General features: G+C 30.4%; 1 protein-coding gene across 5 annotated transcripts; it reads right to left on the bottom strand.

The window, feature by feature from the left end:
• Nucleotides 1–14312: 14312 nt before the first annotated feature.
• On the bottom strand, nt 14313–20900 carry LOC126835136 (uncharacterized). 5 transcript variants are annotated; one of them, XM_050567428.1, is made up of 16 exons: nt 20837–20900; nt 19807–19873; nt 19707–19736; nt 19555–19617; nt 18763–18816; nt 18323–18352; nt 18204–18230; nt 17997–18047; nt 17776–17805; nt 17348–17437; nt 16708–16860; nt 16596–16649; nt 15858–15932; nt 15491–15544; nt 15033–15098; nt 14313–14610 (listed from the first exon to the last, which is right to left on the bottom strand). In XM_050567428.1, exons 2-16 carry the CDS (start codon nt 19865–19867, stop codon nt 14393–14395), a joined length of 1056 nt encoding a protein of 351 aa, XP_050423385.1. In that variant the 5' UTR covers nt 19868–19873; nt 20837–20900; the 3' UTR covers nt 14313–14392. The 5 variants fall into 5 exon arrangements, with proteins under 5 accessions (XP_050423385.1, XP_050423387.1, XP_050423386.1 ...); XM_050567430.1 differs by having other exon boundaries at nt 15042–15098; XM_050567429.1 differs by having other exon boundaries at nt 15491–15541.
• Between the last annotated feature and the right edge of the window lie 1485 nt (nt 20901–22385).

The raw sequence follows: 22385 nt of genomic DNA, 5'->3' as shown, positions 1-22385 counted from the left end.
CATACTTCTTTAAACTAAATAGTCACAAATTAGTACCCGTATTGAAAAATACTTTAATATATAACTTATTACTGACACGGCTCTAATCGTATCAAGTGAAACTTGGGAAGAAGTTTTTTACAAAATCCAGACCGATATTAAATATATACAATTATGGTTATTAAAAAGTAGTTTATTTTTTAATTTAAAAAAAACATATATTTTACCACACTATCTAATCAACAAAGATTTTCCAAATATTGATCATAATTTACATACATTCTGCTGATTGCAATACCCTAAACACATGCTCCTTTAATGATATATTAAATATTAATTATAATGTCAAATATTTAGGTATAGAAATGGCCCATAATCTAAAATGGATAAAACATATAAATTCACTGATCACGAAAATAAGAAAACTCTCGTATGTCTTTAAACAACTTAGATCTATTTTAAACAAAAATCAAATTAAAACAGTGTACAATGTATTAGTAGAATCAACACTGATTTATGGCATAATTGCACAGAGTGCAGCAAATAAAAGTAATCTAAGTAAATTACAAATTTTACAAAATAATATTCTAAGAATAATTTTAAATAAAGCCCGTGATTTTCATGTTAGTAACTTGTATGAGATATTAAATATTCTAACAGTAAAAAAACTTTATTACAAAACAACAGTTACCTTCTTAGTAAAAAACAATCTAGTTAAACCCATTTCCCATAATTTTAATACCAGAGGTAAATTAAATAATATTATCACCCCAAATGTACATAAATCCGCCTCTCAATCTTCTTTTCTATATACTGGTCCAAATATTTATAATAACCTCCCTTACGAATTACATAATTATAAAAATTATGATACATTCAAACTAAATTTAACAAATTGGTTATTACAACAAGCTGCTGATTATACTCCTATATTGCGAATTTCATAACATCAATTACTCTACTTCGTTATAATTCTATGTGCTAACCATCTTAAGTATAAATAGGTTTTTTATCTTAATTTGAGAAATGCATTTAATAAAACTTGTATTTGCTATAGTTAAGGCTCATGGGCCCCCATACGAGCTTTCCCAGTGAGCTGTGAGGCCCATTATAAAATGTATTATGTTATACCTATGAATTATTTTGTATTGAATAAACAATAATAATAATAATAATCTTAAGTTTTAAGTACTCAAAATGACCTCTGGAACAATTGTGTATAAAATAGCTTATAGGCCATAAAACATGTTAATGTAAATCTATAATATTTATGCTTACCGATTAAACGTATTTATTGGTAACAACAGCTAACAATTGGACAAGTAGGTGATGAATAAAACAAGATACACTTTTAGTATGGATTTCTGTTTTTGTTTACTTTTATTTTGACGTTTAGGCTTTTACAAATGATCGACTGTTTTTTTTCTTAACAAAAACATAAGTTGTTTTGATCAAAACGGGTACTTCCTGTATGAACCTGTGAATATTTTGACATTGATTTATGTTGTTTTTCGTTTTTACTATAAAATATATAAAAATAGACAGCGCTTGTTAAAGTAGGTGACGTCTTCCTAGTTAGGCATCAATCGAATCCATTGTTTGTCGGATTTATAGCTGTTAACGTATTTGCTAAATTAACATAAGTAAACAAAGAATATATAAATGTACGACTTAACTGCCTTTTTATTTTACGGTTGAAACCGTTTATTTTTCAGCAAAAACAATTATTGGTCAATAGCATAGGGTTGTGCTCGAAAAGAAATACTACCAGTCGCAGGGGTAAAACACAAGTCCGTCAATAATAATAATCAAATAATATGTTAGCACAATGACATTGTTCGTGTATTAAAAATGTGATGATTTATGTAATACATAATCATATATTATTTTATAACATAGTATACTTAGCGTTGGCAAGGATTTCAAAAGCTGTAAGCTAGACGACAACAGTGGAAACGATTCCGAGTGCTTTATGTGTATATACTAAAAAAAAAAAAGCAAAGGAAAAGGAGAGGGAACATAAAAAGGGACGCCGGCTTCAAAGCCGATTGCCCATTACGTCAACTAGGTCGTCCGACCATTACATAATATATTTTTGTGCCGTTCATTACTGCAAATCACCCTATTCTTCCCCTCGGCAAATCCGTCCAGACGAGATCTTTGCGACGGTTTCCTTCCAGTGGACAATATTATGCAATCGGACGCACTTACATATATATATATATATATTATTATATTCTGTACTTGCATTTCCACGGCCGCGGCTATTTACTGCCTGCCATACGCACAAATACTACACAAAAGGGATAACCTATGCACATGCCTATAAATGTAATAAATTTAACAAATAAAACGCATTTATCATGGTTTATTGCTACTATGGACTCTATATACTATTATACATCCACGATGATATTATGGCCGTCGTTTTTAGTGCTTGTCCGCTATATTGTAGGGTATATCGTTTCTTTTTTTCTGTCCGGGCCAAGTAGTTTTCTTATGTTACGCGTTTAGCAAACAAGTCCATTTTCCGATTAGCTCCATTTTACACTCAGCCATACCTACCCCCCCCCCCCAACGGGGTAGTTAACGGCGACGACAAAAACCTTAATAATGATTGTGGCTTCCTTTGCGAGACACCGCGGATGCTAATTTATTCAAAACACTTGCCGAGTACAGAACGTTCAACGTCGTGTGTATAGATGTATATTGCGCAAAGGTCAAATAATTGGAATGCTAATAATAATAATTACATTTTCGGTCGATCAACAAGTACGTCGCGGTTGCCTGTACGTGCCAGTGTCGACGATTTATCATTGTGCGTTTTCCTAGGACTCCACAGGTCACCGGCAAACATCATCCAAGTATTATAGTTTATAACAATCGGCAGATACAAGTATGCTTATAATAATATGTTGACGAATAAAGTTGTTCAACTTATGGAAAAATACATCCAAACTAGGGAGGAGCTTTAGCCTACGTAGCCTCTCCTTGTACCCCCCACCACACTTTGCTCATTGCGCTGGCGGTATTATTATAATACAATAACGTCTGTAGGTAGATGTCAAGAGATTATGTTACACTACTAAGGGTAGTAGGATTTTTTTTTACAAAAAAAGCAAGCTCCAGTAAACAAAACACCATAGACAGTGTGCATTGCAGCGTGTCCGGCAAAAAGTATGTTTTTGTTTTTCAATTGTCTTTGTGACTGCGGCGTGAGCTTATGATGTTATTTATACCGAAGGTAGTGGTGTTCAGTCGTTTGTGAAATAGACTAGACTCGGGATTAAAGCCGACATCCCGGGTACGTTTAATAACGCAGCAAGTCGCACAGACCGTAAGCGTACGGGCCTGTGGTATGTGTGGGGGGTTACACAAAAGCTGACAAGGATATTTTTGCGGTTACCTTCCGCTTGGGTTTTGAGTTCATATACAAGTTGCACGTACTGGCGTTTTTAGCGTGGTTAGCTCGACCGCAGACACCAGACGGTTTTCCTTGGATCGTTATTTATTCAGCTATATTGTTATTCGCCGGCAGAATCCAGCGGAATCCGGTTAGGTAAGAATAATTTTCAAAACACAAATTCTTCGAAAAAAAAAAAATTAGGATTTTAACGGATTTTAGCTTCGGTGCGGAACTGAAAAGGTATTATATTTACAATGATACATATATAATTTTTTCCTATTTAAAAAAAAAAACAATATAATTACAACAATGCATAAACAAATAGAGCAACACGACCGAAACCCGTTGCCTACGTGGCGTCGCGTAAAGGTCCCACGACGATTTATGGACAATTTTTACCCTTCCACCGTATCATCCCTCGTCTTTGTTCGGTTTGTGTTATTTCGGAGTTGGGCAAAGCGTTTTCCATAAAATTACCCGTGTCACGTGTACGTGGGTTCATAATTCATTGCGCTACCATTTCCTGGTAAGCCTGTACAGAGTTATTGTGGTGCAAGTGATGTACTGCTTCGTTGTCCCTTACGGTCGATAGTGCGCGCACTGATGCAACCGTTCCGCCGATCGAAGTGTATAATATTCAAATAATAGTTTTCTTTAGTCTACCACATGTATGTATTTACTCAAAGCAGTGTAAGAAGCCGTAGTCTTACCCCTCTTCAGCCACACAGCCACGCGTGGAGTGACGTCTCCCAATGTTATATAGGTCACAAACGCGAATGTGCTTTAAACAGTCAAATTGGTCCTTGCATATTTTGCAATTCTTCTATGACTTGCTAAGATCTATTTCTATGTTTGTAGGATAATTATTGTTAAACTAATGCGTTATGATAGTAATTGAAAACGACTATTATGAAATGGTACCTTAGTCACGTTAATATAATTAGTATACCTACTATTTTCAGACTGAGCTGGCGAATCCGTTTTCGGCTAAACCATTTACACGAACACATATTTTCTTTGTCGTTAAGACATTGGAAATTGAACAAAAAAAAAAAAGGTCGAGAAAAATGGCCTAAACGACGAATATCGGGGGGGGGGGGCGAACACCATTATTCAAAGATTTCCTGATTCTACAGCAAGCACAGAGGCGAAGAGGTTGGAAAGTATAGCTCTACTGTCGGAAAGGGGTTTGGGGCAAAAAAAAAAAAATTGAATTATTTTATTTATGGAGAGAGAGAGAGAGAGAGAGGATAAACGTAAGGGAATGCCGGCTGACTCGGTGGCCCGGCCCGGTTGGTATGTCCGTTGAATTGCGTGGAAACGAGGGTGTCTGAATATTAATGTCCGCCCCTGCCCGGCCCGGGGGGGTGCGTGGAATTTTCCGTTTTCCAAACGGGTACGGGAAAGAAAAGACCACCTCCGCCCGCTGTTAAAACATCATTTATCAACCGGGGACCGGACGACGCCAGGCATACTCGGGGGCTGACTTTTCGTCGGTTCAGCGTGACCGGCGACGGATAAGAAGAGGTGGGGAATCTTTGGGAGCGCAAGAAAACCTCTGAACAAGGGGGAAAGTTCATAGAAAATTCTCGCCAAACACCGCCTTCTGGGTATCATCCTGCGGTAAATATTGGCGCGTGCTCGCGTAACGTCACACTATATTATTATTATTGTACGCCGGCAAAAGGCATGCCCGTGTGAGCGCACACATTACCGCAGCTCGGATCAGTGGCCGGGTGATTTATGTCGTCTGTTTGTGTGCGAGTGCACGGCTAAAAGTAAAGTGTTGTTCGATACACCGAAATTGACAAAAATATCCGAGACCGTGCGAAACGGCGACGTAGAGTACGTTAACTATTTCAGTCAGTACAACGGTGGTTCTATCGAGAGAAAAAATAAATCCATATTTACAATATTATCACAGTAGGGCCAAACTATAATGTCGAAAATAATGTACACACTGATAAGAAATACCTGTTGATTAATCGTTGTTTATGATGATAACATTACAGATGATTGATAATATTTCTTTGACCACACTGCATAACAGGAGGGTCGTTTTTTTTCATCTTTTGGTCACACTGGCGTACAGAAACGACAACACAAAAGGGAAATGTTCATGACGGTATTATTTTTATTCTCAGAGTTTAAGACGCACTGAATGATTATGCGTGCTAAGAAGTGATGAATAAAAAACAACATGACAGTTGTTTTCAAAACTCTGTAAACGCATTTTTATAGAAACTAACTAAAATTTGTGTAAAAAAACAATATGGTACGTGACATTGTTAGTAAGAAGTTAAAGACATTCAATACAAGTTTAATAACACTGTTAATTACTTCATTTTGGAACATTGAATTAACATAATATTATTTTATCTCATAAATTTACAATGATCCCGACTGATCATATAAACATATTGTGTACTACAGTACAAGTAAGTTATAATAAAACTAACAAAATGAAATTACCATAAAACTGTTGTTATTCAAAATGAAAAAGTTCTCGTTAAACTAGATAATTTATCGTTTCATAATGAGACACGTGGATTTTTAATGTTATTATAGTAATATTTTGCACTTTTATTGTTCACTCGGGTAATATAAAATTGCAAAAAATTAATTTTTTTTATATTAAAATATGATTGTTGTTAAAAGTTTTTAGAAGTTTGTAAAATTTTGATTATGGTAGCATCCACGTTGAAAAGACTTTTTCAACTTTTAACTTAAAATCGGCGTTCTTTTTAAAAAAAATACTAAATTTGCGTTAGTACAACTTTTCATTTAAAGCCTAGTGTTAGGTTTTTTATACATATATATGGAATCATATTGACTCGAATCTGGTTAGTTCGACCCTATCCATGCATAATTTCCGTCATTTAAATATTTCTGGTTCATATTGTACATGTAATAGTTTATTTCTTTATAAATAATTTTGTAACTAAAATTAAAACATTTTGGCAGACACTTAAACTTATGTGATCGAGGATGAGTAATGATTTCAATAATATTATAAACTATATATTATTCAAGTAAAAGCCTCAATCACAAATCGTTGACCCATATTAAGATATACTTGGCACGTTGTTATAACAAGAATGTAATTACATCAACGGGACAAATAACTAAAATTCAATTTGTATACAAATAAAAATATTTTTATTAAATTATGTAAATTTGAAAATGTTTTTCTTTCGGAGGGTTAATAATAATAATTGTATTCGTGAAAATATAAATATAAGAAAAATACATAATTTAAAATAAATAAAGCACATTTTAATATTTTTATTTAGATTGAAGGTCTTTTGAACTTTTTTTGATTGCTCTTGCGTTAGCGGTTATCATTTTAATATGCATAGTTCTTAGTAAAAATGTAAAAATATATATATAAATTTATTAGATGAACACTTTTTTTTATACATTTTTCAAACCCTCGTTGTTTTACTTTTAATGTTTATATTTTTAAACTCGATGACGATCATACAATACTTTTTATTACCATTAAAAAGAAATTCCTTCCAAGAAAAAAAATGTTGGTATTAGATCAAAGATAGAACATAAAATGAAATCTTAGAATTACTTCCAGGAAAAACACTTTTTAGATTAGGTTTATAGAATTTTTTTCAAGAATTATCGTTTTTTTCTTTTGTAATTAATAATTGACATTTAAAACTTTGATATCTTAAAATATAAACAATTCAATTTTTCAATTATTTAAGATCTTACAATTTAATTTAACTAATTTTTTAAAAGATGTTAAAAAATAATGTCTTATGGCTATCATAAATTGACTTGTAACAAACATTTTTGCTTAAAAATGATTAAATAACATATATATATATATATATATATATATATACATACGTTTCTAAATGACTCACGACAATGTAGGTAACAGCTATACAGTGTAGGTATCATATATTTTTTATTATAAAAACTTAAACTTCTTCCTTAAGAACTAACCCAATTTGTTTTTATTAAGCAGTGTTACATTGTGTAGTACCGATTTGGTTTTAATCATTTAGGTATATAAATGTTTAAGCAGACCATTGCGGTGGTCTTACGATGCGAAAATTGTATTTAAAAGTACAATGATTATCGTTTACTAAAAGCATAGTGGTCATAATATAATGAGAAACCAAATTACCGTTTCAAATGCCACAAGCGGTAAACATACTATTTACTCGAATGATAATTAGCTTAACCTCAATGCATTTCCATCGATTACCGTTCAGTGTTTCGCAAAACAAAATTAGTCGGCTTAGTCGGCTAAAAGATATATATATATATATATATATATATATATATATATATATATATATATAAAATGTGATTTGTTATGTTTTAACAAATGATAAACTAACTTAATTGCGCCAAATAACATAGTATAGAATAAATATTGTTTCTTGACAACCGGATTAAAGCTACAGAATATTAAAATAGCTTTAAAATAACCAAATCTTTAATTATTCGACTATAAATTACTGATAAAATTATTTATTATTTATTTTTTTTTGCCTGTTAGTTTAGTCTTGTAAGTTTAAACTAGTTAAAATATGTAATGTCAAACACTATTTGTTGTAAAAATTGTTTTTCTTTCTTTATGTGACCGTGCACTGTACAAACTTACTTAAAAATGTACTTTTTAATCTTTTTAGGCTTGTCCCGTATGTTAACAATAAACAAATAAACAAAATGTGGCTTCAAAATGTGATTTATTTTGCCGTTTAACTTAAGATTAATTTTAATTAATTTTGAATAAGTCTGAAGATATCTAAGATGTTTTTTTATTTATAAATAACAAATAACTAATTATATTGTATTTATTAATTTACAAATATTAAAAACGATGTTTGCTAATACAAAATTATCAATTATCTCATACAGTAGTAGGTACTGTTGTATAGTGGACAAAAATTATTCAGCAGTGAAAGGGTTAAATTTTAACCAAATGGGGTTACTTTTATTTTGTAGTTTGTACATATGTTCAATAAAGTTTTGTTATATTTTTTCATAAATACCGAAATATCGAAGAAACAAGTAATGGTGGAATCAAAAGCGTCTTGAAAATCGATTAGTAGATAACGGAGCCCCATCGCATCGTCGAGATAGAAATAATGTTAAACGGAAATGTATACTCATTATGAAAAACGTTAGCCGTTACTCTAGTTTTCGCGTACTTACAATATATAGTAATACATATTATTAAAACACGTACCTACAATACGAGTTGGCCAATGTATGTATATACTGTGCTACATATGGTCGGCCGGGTCTGGAGAACCGAACAAATTACACCTGACAAAAACTGTTTGGCCACAAGGTTAGGTTGGGTTCGAAAAGACAGAGAATTCCACTCATCTCTCTCTCTCGCTCTTCCCGAGATGTACACAAAGCGTTTGTCCCTCTGCCCCCCAATGGATTTTGTGGTTTTCGCCCGACGGCATAACGAGAGGCTTTGATAATTATTAACAACGTCCCGACAACACGTCAACGAGTCGTATCTTGTGGTTTTCTTTTACGGTTATTTCTTATTTCATCCGAACACGCGTAACAACACCGAGCCGATAATATGTACGTCGATAGAAAAACTACATCCAATAGAGTGATCGAGATGCTTGGAAGAAAAAACTAAAACCGACGGTCAAAGCGAGAAAAACGACATGGAACCAGAGACGGAAGTAATGTACCCAAGCCGACAACGTGATCACACTTTGTTTCACAACCGGTACGGTCTATTATGGCATAGAACTTTGGGGTTCAGCGAAAATCTCAAACACCGACCAAATTCAAGTGTTCCAATCCCGCCGAGTCATGTTCATAATCTTCTGATCGCTGACCTTGCCTCCAATAATAATCTCCCTGAAAATCCATTAAAGTGCACACAATATTAGTGTATCATATAATATATGGCATAGACCACACTGTGGAAAAAAAAACAAAAAAAAAAAATGTAAAACAACGCGTTATAACAACACAGGTAAACCATTGCTGATCTTAAAAAAAGTAGTAGGTACCTAAGCGTTTTTAAAAAGACCCAAACACACGATATAATAATATGTAATGAGTGTATAAAATGTACGCCGAGTTCGCCGGAATCTTATTTAATATATAATGTAATAATAATAATAATGTATTATCGTGGCGTGCAACCTCTAATGAGAACGGCAAAGATTCGTCTGGTGTTTACGATACCGGTACAACAGGAATGTAGGATTCATTATCAGAGACACATTCGTGCAACAGCCACTATTATAATAATAATATATTATAGTCGATATCAAATATTTGCACCCGAAATAGCTTAAGGGAATTTCATAACGTAACGATAGAGCTTTTGAACGTCAGTCAATCGGTTGACGGCAAGATGTTGGCTGATGTCATCGCGATGGATTACCAACATAAAATAGTGTTTAAATAATAATAATCACCTCGACCTCTAAAATAGCAACTACGGTCCAAGTACTAATATTCGTATTGGAATGTGTAAAGTAGTAAATTTAAAATAAAACTCATTATGGGAGAATCCAAAAGAGTCAACTCAACCGGCTGAACGACACTGTGTAGACAACGAAAAATGGCATTTCAAATTATTATTTTTAGTACTGATACTATAACAATAACTAAAAGAAACAACGTAAAATATTACTGTAATATTATTACCTATATTAATAAAAATGGTTAAATTAAAAGAAAAAAAGGTAGAACTGGCTTATATTAATATTATAAAATGCATAGTCTAAATAAAAGCAAAATTTGAAGTACTAAACAATGTACAATAATGAACGCAATGATACAATATAGTATTAAAGTTTTAGAATTTTTAAATTAAATCTTAAGCATCTCAAGAATTTTCGTACAAAGGAAGTGAGATAACAAAAAAAAGAATACTATTTTCTAAATTTAAACTGATACAAAAAATATGTAAAATTCGTTGAGTTTATTTTTAATTAACGGCCATTATTGCTGTGCTATAAAATCAACAATGTAAAAAAATAGGGTCTTTTTTCACACTAATACTTTAATGTTAATACCCGTGTATGGTTTTCACTTAATAATTGAATCAAGGTATAACGTAAAAACGTGAACCTATATATTTATATTTAACAACAGAAGCGAGCAACGGTCGTGCTCAATAAACGTCAATTTATACACCAAAGGATAATTACATTATAATATGATTAAGTGCACAAATCGTTTGTAGAGCGTTGAAACAACATAAGCACAGCAATTAGAGCAAAATAATATTGCACATTTTAACTCTCAAATATGCGAGAAAAAAAACAAAACTAGGTACATAAGAAACTTATATTGCAAGATCGGTAAAATAAATCTCTAAGAATTTTGCACTTCATAAGCCTGCCATTTGTCTACAGTTTTTATAAAAAAAAAATAGTAATAATTTTACAGAGCGTGTAATTGTATTGTTATTTGATGGAAAAATCGTTTTAGTCAACTAAAAAAAATGAAATAATTCTAAAAAAAAAAGTGATTAACAAAAAATGTTTCATAATTTTTATCAATAAAAATGATATCTGTGACTTTATGATTTTGTGAATTTGCATTGAAATCAATTGCGTCGTTTTTGATTTGATTACCTTTCGATAAATCTAAATGTTACTTTACATTTTGATCGAAAAGGGACTTTAAAATAAGACCTTTTTTCACTCCACATATTTTATATCCCCACGCTACACCGGGGAAAAGTTCACTGCCCACTGGCACGAAAAGAGTTTCCGGGTTCAATTCAAAATAGCTTCGGTGCTTAAGTACAGTTTTTCGGCTGTAACTATATTATGATAATAGCATAGTCCTACCGGAACACAGGCCTTTCCTTATACATGTATCATATTTTCACGGCTGCAAAAATTGGAAATATATTATTATTATTTGAAATTGTTTTGCTTGTCGGAGAACACATGTCACCGCTTCAACTCTGTCGGTCGATGTGATGTATGTGAAGCAGTAAGAAGCACCAAGACTTGAGACAGCAAGCAGTAAAGAAATATTTTTTAATTATATATATTCTTTTTTTTTTTTTGACACCGTGCAGCCAAGCTTAATGGTTTATTTAAATAGTCCATAAACGGCGCCGGCAAACATATTGCACCGGAAATCGACATTGACATACACAATCTTTTCGCTGTGACCGCGTCGAAAACAATTTCTCGTTTTTTAATTACCACTACACGATATACACATACACACACACACACACACTTGCCCTTAGCACGTGTTCTTAGCCCCTTTCGAATATTATATATTTTATAATTACCCGTACACACACAAGACGACGGCGTGGCAGCGTGGCGTCGCCTCGTCCACAGTGCTCTGGCTTAATTATAATATTGTTGTGAACGCGTGTCCGGACGACACCGGGTTCCCATCAATCTACCAAAGCGGTGTGAAACGCTAAATTAGGATCACTTAGATGAAAAACAAAAAAAAAAAATCCTCACTGACTTCCCGGCTTTGTCCGTCGGTCTACACAGCAACCCTGTACGGGGAACATGAAAACATGCACACAACTCACAAGCGTGCAGTGCATAATATTATATTATTAGGTATTCATAATGATAATGAATTTTTCTTTTTACTATTAAGCTATTATCTCAATAGGGATACGCGCAGAGTAACATGAGTGACTCGACAATGGTCTGCCTTAGGACTAGGCAGAAGACGTTCGGTAGATGTCGATTCATTTATTTTTATGGCTAGTCACTGTCTTGGCTCCGGTATGGCTCGATAAGATGGACATGCAACTGGTATCTGCGTTAGCAAGTTAACAGAACTTAAATTCGGCATGTCAATCCATTTAATGCTTATATTGTGAATTTGTACGGGCCGTCCATGAAAAGGGTTGACCTTTGAAATTGAGCTACTTTTGGTATGCTGTCTTTAAATTGTTAAGCATCATTTTCGAGAGGTACAAATTCTACTACTAATTGTTCATTCCTTTGTACATCTCCTACCTGAAAATATTTACTTCTCTCGTGTATGTAGTATGTTGAATAAAATATTGTGTTGTTTTCACATTTTATCTCGAAAACTAAACTAAATTATGTATTCACTAATCACTTAGCGTTTTTATGAAAACGATACAGGTTTATATAGTTACGGTTGTTGCTTAAAAAGCGTCAATAAAAACATTGTATTTTACTCGTTTGATTAAAATTAACTCATTATATAATAATCGAATTATTATAACTATATTATATAATTTTTTTTTATTATTCATTTTCTCTAAAAGGTATTTTACTAATAATTGACACTTTAACCGTATTAAGACTGTACTGCCAAATGTTTGCAACAGGAATACATTGGTACCTTTTGGTGACACAACATACCTGTTGTCTTTTTCGAGCACATCCGACCATATTTTATTATACTCTACTGTTTCATTTACCAATGTCTTTTTGAAATACTATAAATTTAAGATAATATATTACTTCGTATACTTTTTACGATCTACATTTCTTTCCGATCGAATATACTAATAGGGCCATTGCTCGCCAGACCCGTCTCCTGTTTACTCGTGTAGTGTACACTATGTACATTTATTGCAGACTATATTATAGAATATTAAAATAAATTCCGTTCAACTCTATTGACTTCTTTACGGTTTTCGCAGTAACTTCGGTATTTTTATGCGCGTCGTTCGATACCTACTGACCGTGTTGAATTTTTTTACTGGCGCTATGATATTTTTTAGAGACAAAAAAAAATAATAACGTAACCTGTCGCCGTTTTGTCTGTATAGCTATTCTTTTCCCCGCAAATTTTTATTACTATTGTGTTTGTACGTACCGCAACGATCGAACATTACACGGTTTGTGTTGGTCAATTTTTTTTTTTTTTTAACATTTATCGGTTCAGTTTTTATAGGTTTTTGCAGTTTTAGAGACGCCTGACTATTTGATGTCCTCACGTTTATGGCCCAGCGACTTTACTGTTTCAACATTAAAAAGGCGCCGTCACAAATTTTAAAACTTGTCTCGGCGGATGCACGTTTCTTATGGTATCTGATTAGTGATTGTGTTTTTACATTAAACTTACAAATTACTATTACCTAGATAGAATAAAAATAACCGCGAAAAGTCGCGATAAAAGCGTTTAGATAAAGATCTAAACGCCAGTGCTAAAAAAAACTTTGCAATTACAAGAAACGTGCTTGGCTCGAGACACGTATTTGTATAAAAATAGTTAAGCTGCGTTTGGAAAATAATAATCAGTAAACATCAATATGGATTACTCTTTGTCTCGCCGCAGTACACGAGTGCGGTAATTTGGGCTTTAAATCATATTAGTGAGAACAATGGAAATTTAAAACGGATCAGTATCGCTTTAAATAAAAATACCAACAACCAATAACGAGATGTACCAGATGCGTTCGATTTTTGCTCCAATATCATTAAGTATTTGCTTTGGTTTCTTTTTTTAAATTTCTGCAATGAAATATGTATGTACAATGAAGTAAAGTACTACATTGGGAAGTCACAGCAGAGGATTTGTAGAGCTCTCGCTCCTTTTTTCAAAACTTCATATATTATGGCCGGTTTGTAAGTGAAAGAAAAACTAATCTGTACCTTTAAGATTATGAATAATTCATAAAGATTAAGTATTTTTGAATTGGCCAGTGAATATATACAAAGGTTTATTTGCTTATAAAATGCAAAAAAATTGTTTTGTTTATCCGTGAAGCTATTATAGATGATCATTTACTTAAAAAGCACAACTCATTTATAAAATGTCAGCGCACGCCTATTATTATTATTATTATTTTTTTTGAATGCTTATATAATCGAACCTGTATACTACGGTAAATACATTAAGTATGTGTTTAAATAAATACATAGCAACAAATGTGATTATAATCGTGAGACAAACGGTTTATTATGAAGTGCATTAAATCAGTTTACATCTTGGATAAAGTTAAATAACGCATATAATATTCAAATATAATAACAATAGTATTACGTAATTTATTTATTAAGAGTTATACAATTGTTATTCCTGTGTTAATAACTTCTTGAGTTCTTGGCACCATATGCCATCAATTTGTCTGTACGTAATTTTATCGGGTACTGATTTACTATTTTCTATAGTACAAGTTTTAAGGTTTTCATCAGCAAAAGCGAACAAATTTAATGTTGGAAATTTTGTACACGAGAGCAATGCTATAAGTTCACACATCATCTCTAATGGCACTTCGTGTATACTCCTATCTAAAAAAAAAAATTGTTTTTAATTTAATTCGCCAAATTCAGATTTCTAAAAATTACTAACTTTCTTTACAGCGCAAGACACATTTACATTCCTTGTAAAAAAAGTCATAATAGTACAATATACATGTTGTCCTTATTGAATAGTATTAGTAAAGGGGGCAACCTAGACCCCCAGCAGTGCTTCTTGGGGGCAAAAAAGTGAACTAATTACTATTCAAGGGAGTCAGGGGTAAAGAAGCTTTCTATTATACATAAACTTCATGTTATTTTTACATAAACAATGCAGTGTAAAATGAGGGTGAGGGGACGAAATGCCTAACCACAGTCTCACCTTCTAAGCTGTGATATCATTTAAAAAAATTGGTTAAAATTTAGACGCAATTGTATATTACAGTAAGTGATAATAATTATTGTGTACTTACTCGACTCACTCGATTGTTGTACGACGTCTTTTCCAATATAGTTTTCAATTATTTCTAGTCGTTCGACTAAAATAAAAAAGGAAAGTGATTTGATATAAGACTTTGGGCTAAATAATAAACAATGATATTGCTTATTTGTTCATTGAACTTTTATTCGCTGATCATTTTATATTAATTACCGTAAGACTTATTTATATGTTTGTTGTGCTTGAATGGAACAGTTTACTAATTTTACAATAAAGTTATGTTCACAAATAAAGTATTTTGCCAATTAAATATTTGAAAATTAATGCTTGTGACATTCAAAATAATAGTTTCTTTTATTGTAATATAATTTTTTTTTTTAATTTGTTTAGAAAAAGTAAAAAAATATAAAATAAATTTCATAGAAAAAAACCAGTGGTTATAATTTACTAAGGTTTGATAATTATTGTTAGTGATAATAATCATGTACTTACTTGATGGTTGTGCAGACTTTTCATCGTCTAGGTCGTCACAATGTTCAATAACTTCTATTTTGAAAAAAATTAAATTAGGCTCGTCGTGTTTAAACTAGTTAAGAAAACGTGAAATAAAATATAAAATATATTTCTTGGAAAACAACCAGTGGTTAAAATAGTCTTGGTGGCAAAAAAGTGAATTAATTTGGCCTTCTAAGAAGAAGCGTGCTATTATAAATTAATAGACAATGCAGGCTAGGGGAGGAGGAGAGGTTGAAATGCCTAGCATTAGTCCCACCTTCTAACTGGTAAAATCATTTTAAAAAAAGTGGTTAAACTTTAGAAACAATGGTATATTACAGTAAATGATAATAATTATTATTACTGGCTTCACTTGATTGTTGTACGCTGTCGTGTCCAACATAGTTTTCAATAAGTTCAATTTTTTCTGATTGTCCGACTAAAATAATAGAAGAAAGTGATATAAAATAAGACTTTTAGTAATTTTTTTGTAAATGTAATTTCCTATCAAATTTTTGAATATCTTTTACAATATACAAAACAATAGTAAGTGATGTTATCACACATGACGAAGTAAATGAGTTGAACGTACTCTATTTTTAATCATTTTTAATATTTGTTGCTTTAGGTTAAATAATATACTTGTGTACTGCTCACAATAATTGTATAGACATTTAAATAATTTTATTAATAATAAACAATGATAGTGCTTATTTATTTATTGAAATTTTATTCGCAGATCATTATATATTAACCACCGTAAGACTTATTTAGTTTGTTGTACTTGAATTGAACAGTTTACTCATTTTACAATTAAGTTATGCTTCATAAATAAAATATTTTGCTAATTAAAAGTATTTATTAAATGGTTTTATTTTTTCGGAAATCTTTTTCGAAAAAAAATGCTTGTAACATTCAAAATAATATTTTCTTTTATTATTATATAGTTTTTAGTGTAGTATTGTGTGTAATGTTACTTTTTTTTTAAATCACCTCAGAAAATGTGTAGTAAAATATAAAATACATTTCATAGAAAAAAACCAGTGGTTAAAATTTAATAAGGTTTGTTAATTATTGTTAGTGATAATAATCATGTACTTACTCGATGGTAGTGCAGACTTTTCATCATCTTGGGCTTCACAGCGTTCAACTATGCCTAATTATAAAAAAATTAAATTAGATTCGTAGTTAATTTTAACATAAATGATACGTACAATAACCGTCGTCTCCATCGTCATTTAACTCCGATTTTTCTTTCGTAGGAGCGGCACTAAGGTCCGAATTATTATGTCCAGTAGGGTCATTTGTACTTAAATTGCTGAAGTCCACAACAAGATTTGGTGGCACCGAAACCTTGCTTTCCAGGCCTGAAACCCATAACTGTACGTTAAACTGTATTTAGAAATTATTATTTGTATTTTTAAATAACGACTAAGAAAACAAACATGTTTCGGCATACAGACGTTCGCAGTTATTAAAAATTGTTTTAAAAATTTGAATAAAATAGGATAAAATGTTGTTTCTTTAAGGAATATAATCTCTATATATATATATGTATGTATTATAATTCTGGGCAGCACAAAAAACTTTTGAAATTATAAACTAAATTTCATTGTCAAAGGTTAATCAATACTTTTTTCAGAAAGCTGATACAATTTACATAATACAATTTTTTTTTTTTTATGTCCGAAGATGTTAGATATTTCGAAAACTAAGAGATTTCTTGGACTTATTTGAAATGTGTTGCTCTTATAGTTTCAAACTAAAATGGTGTAGTATTGCATTTAAATAACGACATGCTATTATCGAAAAATGTTTCAATATTTTCAGATCCGCTATGACGACTGTATTTACTTATTATGTGGATAATTATCTTTCTTAATGCTTTTCCAGTGAGATTTCTTCTATTTTCTCCAAGATTTTTAAAACCTAAGTCGTTAAGATCTGCAAAAATTAAAAAAAATAGTTATAAGAAATAAACTACACAACTGCACTATATTTTAAAGAACTGTATTATAACAAATTAAAAAAAAAAAACAGAAATTAGTGTTGGAACTCAGAGAAAGTATTCATTTTCTACTGGAAACTCAAAGAACTTATTGCACATTAACATTAAAGGCAACACTAATTAGACGGAAAATATATTTATGGTGTGACCTACAAATTAGAGCATCCGAAACTAAAAAAAAAAACAGAAAAATGTACACTACACAAGAGCGAATTTCAACTAAAAATAAATAACACTTTAAGCTATTAACGAAATTAACATAATGCATTATTACCTTTGGGTAAAACTTCAGGAGCAGCAATTTCTATAACAATATAGATCAAACATTAAATCATTATGGGTATAGATAATAATATTTGGTTTTATCTTCATAATAACTTCTTAAGAAAAAAAGATATTCTATTGTTGAAACTGCTTAAATTTAATTTTTATCGTTTTTTCTTTAGAGCTTAGTAACCATTTAATTACTGCCTTAATTTTAAATTTTATATTTACTTAATTCTTCTTTTATTTCATTTTGCAATGTGCGTTGAATGGTTTCAGATTCTAAAATTCAAAACAAAATACATTTTAATGTAGGTATATCTTTTTTTATGATTGAAACTAATATTATCTGTTATAAAATAATATTATTCCCAACATGTTTTTAAATCATGAATCTGTGTAAGATATTTTAACTGTGAATTATAAATGTATGGTTACCTTCTATATTGTTATGGTATAGACACTCTGAAATTAACACAAATACTTTGAATAGGTCCTTAAAAAATATTAAAAAACTGTGCGGAAATATGTCCATAATATGCAATTAAAATTATTACCCGGTGTAACGAACATATGATTCAAATAACCTGAAATCAACATTATATAAATTAATGGTATTGGATTTAATCTCCAATTCTATTACAAAATGAAGTATAGAGTTTGAGATAGAAAAAACCTCTGTTCTAGTTACTTGGAAATAATGCAATTTCCACGATAATATAAAATAGACGGTGTTTCTAAATTTTATGGCTGAATTGTAAACGTAAACGTGGTAATAAGAAAAAAATATAATTATTAGGTAAAGTAGGCATAACTTTCGTTATTTTATTACATAAAGATTTTATTTAAATTTTTTATAAAAATGTATGATTTATATAAAAGATAAACTTGTTTTTAGATGCATTTGTGTTATTCCAATGTTTATAATATATTTAAATATTCTTTTCTACTATAAAACATTATCTTATTTTTTTTATTGTTATATAATTATTACTACCTAGTGAATATTTATCTTTAAAAACGACGGCTTTAATTACATGCTCCAATCCATCTAGAACAAAAAAATACATATTTTAGCTACAATAAAAGAATAAAATAAATATATACACAAAATATATATACATACAAATGTTTAGAAAAAAATAAAATTATGCTAAGTAGTGATATTTTTTAATCTTAAAGAGTTTAATTCCACGTGGTTAGCGGTAATAGATTCTTAAAAGGTTAGACTTGCCACACTTGAATCGAGCCCATGTTGGACCAGGCAACTAAAATTTTAGTTAGTCAATGAAACCCAAGGAAGATTACATATACAAACAAATCTAGTAATATTTAATGTCCTTGCTAATTTGGATGAATCTAATGATAGTACCGGAGTAATGATTTACCTAAATCTATTAACCTCCAATTCGTACCCACTAAAGTAAGAAGTTTGGGTGAATTTAATACTAAGCCTGATCTGATATAAGTAGAACTATCTACTTATAACGAAGTCATTGTTCTTGTAAGTTATTTGATGAAAAAAACTAACAACTACCCAAAGGAAAACGCCTTACAGTTTAAATAAAGTAAATAATAGTTGTGCTTTTTTATAATGATAGTAAGTATTTATTATGTTATAACTTGTATTATCAAAACGTTATTAAACGGCTTCTAAATCTAAATTGATTGAACTTATTTTCATAACAGTTATTTTCATTGTTGTATCTGTTTAATAATTTTATCCTTTAAGTGTGTATAAAATAAATAAACTTACATATACATGTAATTAATTCAAAATAAATCTTACTTGCTATAAATTTATCTTCTACAAAAAAATCATTCATATTAATGGCCTGCTGGATGAGTTTGTCTGTAATACATAATTTAAGAAATGTATAACGACGGTAAAATTAAAAAAATAAGAGGCTATTTTTTTTATAAAAGAATAATGTTACTGACCTGCAATGATTATCTCCCTCTTAAGCTTCACTATAAAAAAAGTGAAATATTGAATTTTTTTTTAAAATGTCTTAATAATGTTATTGTTTAAAATCATTACTTTTGCCATTTGACCAAACATTTACAATGAAAATTGATAGTAAGAAACACAAAAGTTTCATTTTTATCTGTAAATAATAATAAACATAAAATCAATTTTAATTAGTCATGGTCGCCATGATCGCGATAGCTCCTCGACAGACTATCAGCCATTGTGGATGGCGACTATGATTAAATGAAGAGTGAAAGTGTCAAACGTTCCAAGTGCCAAAGTATAAAAATTGAACTTTATAACTTGATTTGTATTTTATTCATTATTTTTGAGTTTTAAATATGATTGTTTTTTTTATAAGTAACTATTCTTTACTTGAAAAATTTACAAAATTGTTTCTGGTAATGAATAAAATACAAATCAAATTATAAAGTACAATTTTTATACTTTGGCACTTGGAACGTTTGACACTTTCACTCTTCAAATATTCTTAGTGCCTTTTAAGGCTACACCGTCTTGTATGTGGAACTCGTATAATACTTGTTAAGGCGACGAACAACTGGGCCAAAAATCTAATATAAATACCTATTTATTAATTTGTTTTTGCATTATCTATTATTGAAGATATAAAATAACTTTTAATTTCTACCTTGAATACGCATTAAAGCAAAAATATTTTTACTAACTTAAATCTGATTAAAAGCATAGTTAAAATGTATTTAACCATTTGAACTATTGAAATGATAAAACTTTTAAGAAAATAATCAGTTCAATTAGCTTGTTTAACTAAATGTTGGCTCCTAACCATTTGGTCATAACCATTTTTAAACATTTTAACTTTCGGTTACCTAAAATAAAATTTCAAAAGCATCACAGACTGACTACATAACAATTATTTTAGTAACTATATTCTGATGAAAAAAATTCAACAAAAAAGATTGCTTGAAAACGTTGTACCGGTCTGATAAAAGTAGTCAGAATAAAAATAAGAATCCTAGTTTTTGCCCAAGATTTTTACACACAATAATGTAGGCTAATGTTTAAGCGAAAAATTGAATTTAGTTTGATAGTTGGATAGAATTTTGAAAGCTAGACTTACTTAAATAAATTACTGGACCGTTAAAATTTCTAAGACAACACAAGTAACTTGACGTTCAGTTTTTTAAGCTAACTGTTTGAAAATGGTTTACTTACGACCCGAAGATGGGTACAGATTTCGACCGAAATATTACAGGTTTTTAGAGTGTACCAGTTTTATGTACACAACTGGTTTATTTTTTGTTAAATATGGTTTGTAATGAACAGATATTCCACCGACTAGGAGTTTAGACAATGTTTTTATTAATTTAGGTTTAAAAATCGCTTATATATCTTAAATGTTTACATTATAGAATTGCAAATGGCGTTGAATTTATATGGTCTTGCTATTAACTGTGTCGAAATTTTGGAACAATAAACACAGCCAGATGATATTTGTTTAAAAATGATATCATAATGATACTACTAAAATGTTTCAATGACTACAATTATTAAAATTTAATACAATACTTAAATTTGAAAAACGTATATAATAATATGATAGTGGCTAAAAAATGTTCAGGAAAACCAATGTATAGATTCGATAATTTCTAACTATTAAATTATAAATAGTGTTATGAAGAATGTAGGTTGACATAAGCAAAAGCATATTCTATGTTTTACATAGAATTTTCGGGCCGACGTTTTTATCTTACCAAAACATAACGTTTGGTATCATATAGTACATTATTTGTTCACAATGATTGTTGTTGCAATCTAAGCAAATTACAAATAACAAAAAAACATTATTTATCGTTTTATTAGGTGTTGTTTTTTTATCAACACAAGTTTTATCCACAGCGACTGTTGTAGTACAAACAAATGATACATTCTTGCAGGTACCACAAACTTTGAATATTACAATAATCTTCATATCTTACAAAAACATTTTTATAGTTTTTTTTTTTTTTATCATCGATAATGAGTTGTTTTTCTTAAAACATTTTGTTTTGCAGTTGTATTTGTATTCCAATTTTTTACCTATTTTTTGTCTTGCACGATAGATACTTGATGTTACAATAATTATAACAAATATTATTAGGATTTTTTGTTATTTTGAGTATTTTTACTGTGGTTAGTGGCTACAAGGTTCTACATACAAATGATAATATAACACTATAATTGTAAAACTAACTTGTTTTCGAAAAAAAAAAATAGTTCTGTAATAGGTAGTAGTTTTTGTAATGTATAATGTTAAAAATGTATTATACCCAACTGGCAACTGGTACCTACAGTTGTTTTTCATTAATTTATAATGCATCAGTTTTTGTGAAAAACAACTTGTTTTCGATAAGAAAAAAAACTATAAATATTGTTGAAAAATCCTGTTATATTGTAACGTAAGAAAATACATCGTTAACTTTTGTGTAAACATACGGTTGAAATCTAATTTACAACGCATGTTGAATGCATAGAATACTAAGTACTGAACTTATAATGGCTCTGCATGTAGTTCTTTGACTAAAGGGGTGAAGTAACATTAATAATATGATAAAGCTCCTATTCCTTTTTTTTTCTTTGTTGATATATTATACTATAGATTATTACAAATTATTACAAAACTACTGAAA

Source organism: Adelges cooleyi, unplaced genomic scaffold, assembly GCF_023614345.1.
Source record: "Adelges cooleyi isolate 19-005CV unplaced genomic scaffold, UGA_ACOO_1.1 ACOO_flye_CR_arks_rails_tigmint_CR_PRNA_23, whole genome shotgun sequence".
In the NCBI taxonomy this organism is placed as follows: domain Eukaryota; kingdom Metazoa; phylum Arthropoda; class Insecta; order Hemiptera; family Adelgidae; genus Adelges; species Adelges cooleyi.
The sequence above is the reverse complement of the archived record's forward strand: the minus strand, read 5'-3'. Positions and strand labels throughout refer to the sequence as shown.